General features: G+C 42.7%; 1 protein-coding gene across 1 annotated transcript; it reads left to right on the forward strand.

Annotated features, from left to right (window-relative positions):
* Positions 1 to 351: 351 nt before the first annotated feature.
* On the forward strand, positions 352 to 1584 carry LOC128359529 (piggyBac transposable element-derived protein 4-like). Its single transcript, XM_053320018.1, has one exon. It carries the CDS (start codon positions 352 to 354, stop codon positions 1582 to 1584), a length of 1233 nt encoding a protein of 410 aa, XP_053175993.1.
* The last annotated feature ends 927 nt before the right edge of the window (positions 1585 to 2511 follow it).

Below are 2511 nucleotides of genomic sequence, written 5' to 3' on the forward strand. Positions count from 1 at the left end.
TCCAGTAAGCGGCCAAAGCAGCCTACCTCAGGACATGGTGAAGATAACCAAGAGCGGTGGTGTAATCCAGAAGAGCCAGATGTGGAGCCACCACTGCCGAGGTTTGAACCAAAGCATCCATCAGGCCCCAGAATTGACAGTACAGCAGCATGGTCACCATTGAGCTTGTTCAAGCTTTTCTTCAGCTCCAGCACCATTCACACAATACTCAACAATACAAATGACAATGCAGCCAGAAGGAAAGCATCAGGCATGCATTTCAAATGGTCTTCTTTTACAGTTGAGAACTTCTATGTATTTTTGGCTGTAATACTGTATTCTGGGATGGTCCACGTGCATTCAAGAGCAGACATGTGGAGAAGAGAGTGGCCCTACAATTTCACATTTCCACGGAGCTACATGACCAGAGACACATTTGAAGCAATGTTTTGGTCTCTTCATCTATGTGACATCAAAGAGGATGAAGAGAATCAAAAAAAGAAGGGAACACCTGAGTACGACCGCCTGTTCAAAATCAAACCCCTCTACAGCCAGATTGTCACTGCTTGCAACTCGCTCTTCCAGCCATGCAGGGAAATAAGCATCGACGAGCGTATGGTGGCAAGTAAAGCGAGAATTGGCTTCAGGCAGTTCATGAGAGACAAGCCAACTAAGTTTGGATACAAACTGTTTGTGTTGGCTGAATCCTGTTCTGGATATACGTGGAATTTCTTTGTTTACCAAGGAAAAACTGCCAATGTCCAGGGGGAGGGTCTCAGCTTCACATCAGTCATGGACCTAATGAACTTTGCACTGCTGGGAAAAGGTTACCACTTGTATGTGGACAACTTTTATACAAGTCCAGCACTGTTCCAGCAACTTGCCACCAATCACACAGCAGCTTGTGGAACTATCCGCCAGACCCGCATTGGCTTTCCCAAAACAAAAGTCAACGACCTACCAAAGAAGGCTGAGAGGGGAGACATGAGGTGGCTGCGGAAGGACAACCTCCTCTTTGTCAAGTGGAAGGACACAAAGGAGGTGACGGTGTGCAGCAGTGTCCACAAGGCGTACAGTGGAGACTCCACACGCAGGAGAGTAAAGGAGGATGGACAGTGGCACAACAAAAACATTCCTGTTCCTGATGCAGTAAGGGATTATAACAGGTACATGGGAGGGGTGGACCTGTCAGATGCCATGATCCAGTACTATTCTGTTCGAGGGAAGACGATGAGATGGTACAAGACTTTTTTCTACCATTTTGTAGATATTGCCGTCGTCAACTCCTACATCCTCTTCAAGCTCTTGGCCATCGGACGAGGAGAGACTCCCATGAGCCACAAAAGATTCAGGGAGGTCCTCATGAAGGAGATGGTAGATGAGGCCCAAGCTGCAGTTGCTGCTGCTGCCCCCCGCCCATCTCTCAGCACTACCTGTATGCCCATGTACTTTGGACAAACTGCCACTGACCAGCGGAGGGTCTGTGTGGTGTGCAAGGACCAGGGGAGAAAGGTGAAGACACCGGTGTACTGCAGCAAGTGTGATGTTGCTCTGTGTTTCACCTCAAGCCGGAACTGCTTCAAAGACTACCATCTTAGGATGTAAAACCTTTCACAGCACTCAACTAGTGCATACCCCAGAAACATTCCTCTTATTATGTTTTTTTTTGTGTGTGTGTGTGTGTGTGCTTTTTCACTTTCACCTTAGTAATGTTATTATACATTACACAGTTCATTGTTTTTTTCTTATTTATTATTCTTATTCTTTTTTTTATTACGGTTATTGTTCTTATATATTTTTTTAAATATTTGTACATAGTTCACAGCACTTTCATTGGTGTTTTACATGTTCATAATAAAACTACTCCATTTGGAGACAAAATTATACAATTTAGTTGTTTTTTTTTTTTTTTTTAATTTCATATCCAAAAGCTCCAGTAAATGGTAATAGACTCCTGTAATGGACATAAGTTGTATTTTTCAGCCAGTTTCCTTTGGAAATGGAAAATAACCTATTTGGCACACTTTGGTGCCAAACTGTGCCAAATAGTGCCAAATGAATGTCCGCCTAGTCCTATCCTTACTAAAACCTTTGTGGAGGCTCTGCCCTTTGCTCAAATGCTATCAAATTTGGTAAATGTGTAGTCAAGGAGTTGCTGAAGGTGATCAGTGGCATCTGTGTGCATGGAATTATTGTTAGCATGGTGTTATCCTCTATCAAATAAAAAAAAAAACTAGGCGAGGATAGAAATTTCACATTTCTCCTTTGTTTTACTCCAATTTACTCAGGTATAATAACAGACACACTATTTCTGACACTGGAAATACATTCTCTGAGGTCCCTAGATGTTCCCAGACACCAAGGGAATGCATATGAACCTTTTAATTGTGAAGCAATTCTTCATTTACTTTGGGTATGTCTTTTTAGGCGTTTTTTCTGAAAATATGGCTAGGGCTTAACAGGTTAACCCTATAAACGCCAATCAAAATGAAATTTGCTATCCCCAATGCATTTAATAAACCCAAAATAACA

The sequence above is a fragment of the Scomber japonicus genome, chromosome 5 (genome assembly GCF_027409825.1).
Source record: "Scomber japonicus isolate fScoJap1 chromosome 5, fScoJap1.pri, whole genome shotgun sequence".
Taxonomy (NCBI): domain Eukaryota; kingdom Metazoa; phylum Chordata; class Actinopteri; order Scombriformes; family Scombridae; genus Scomber; species Scomber japonicus.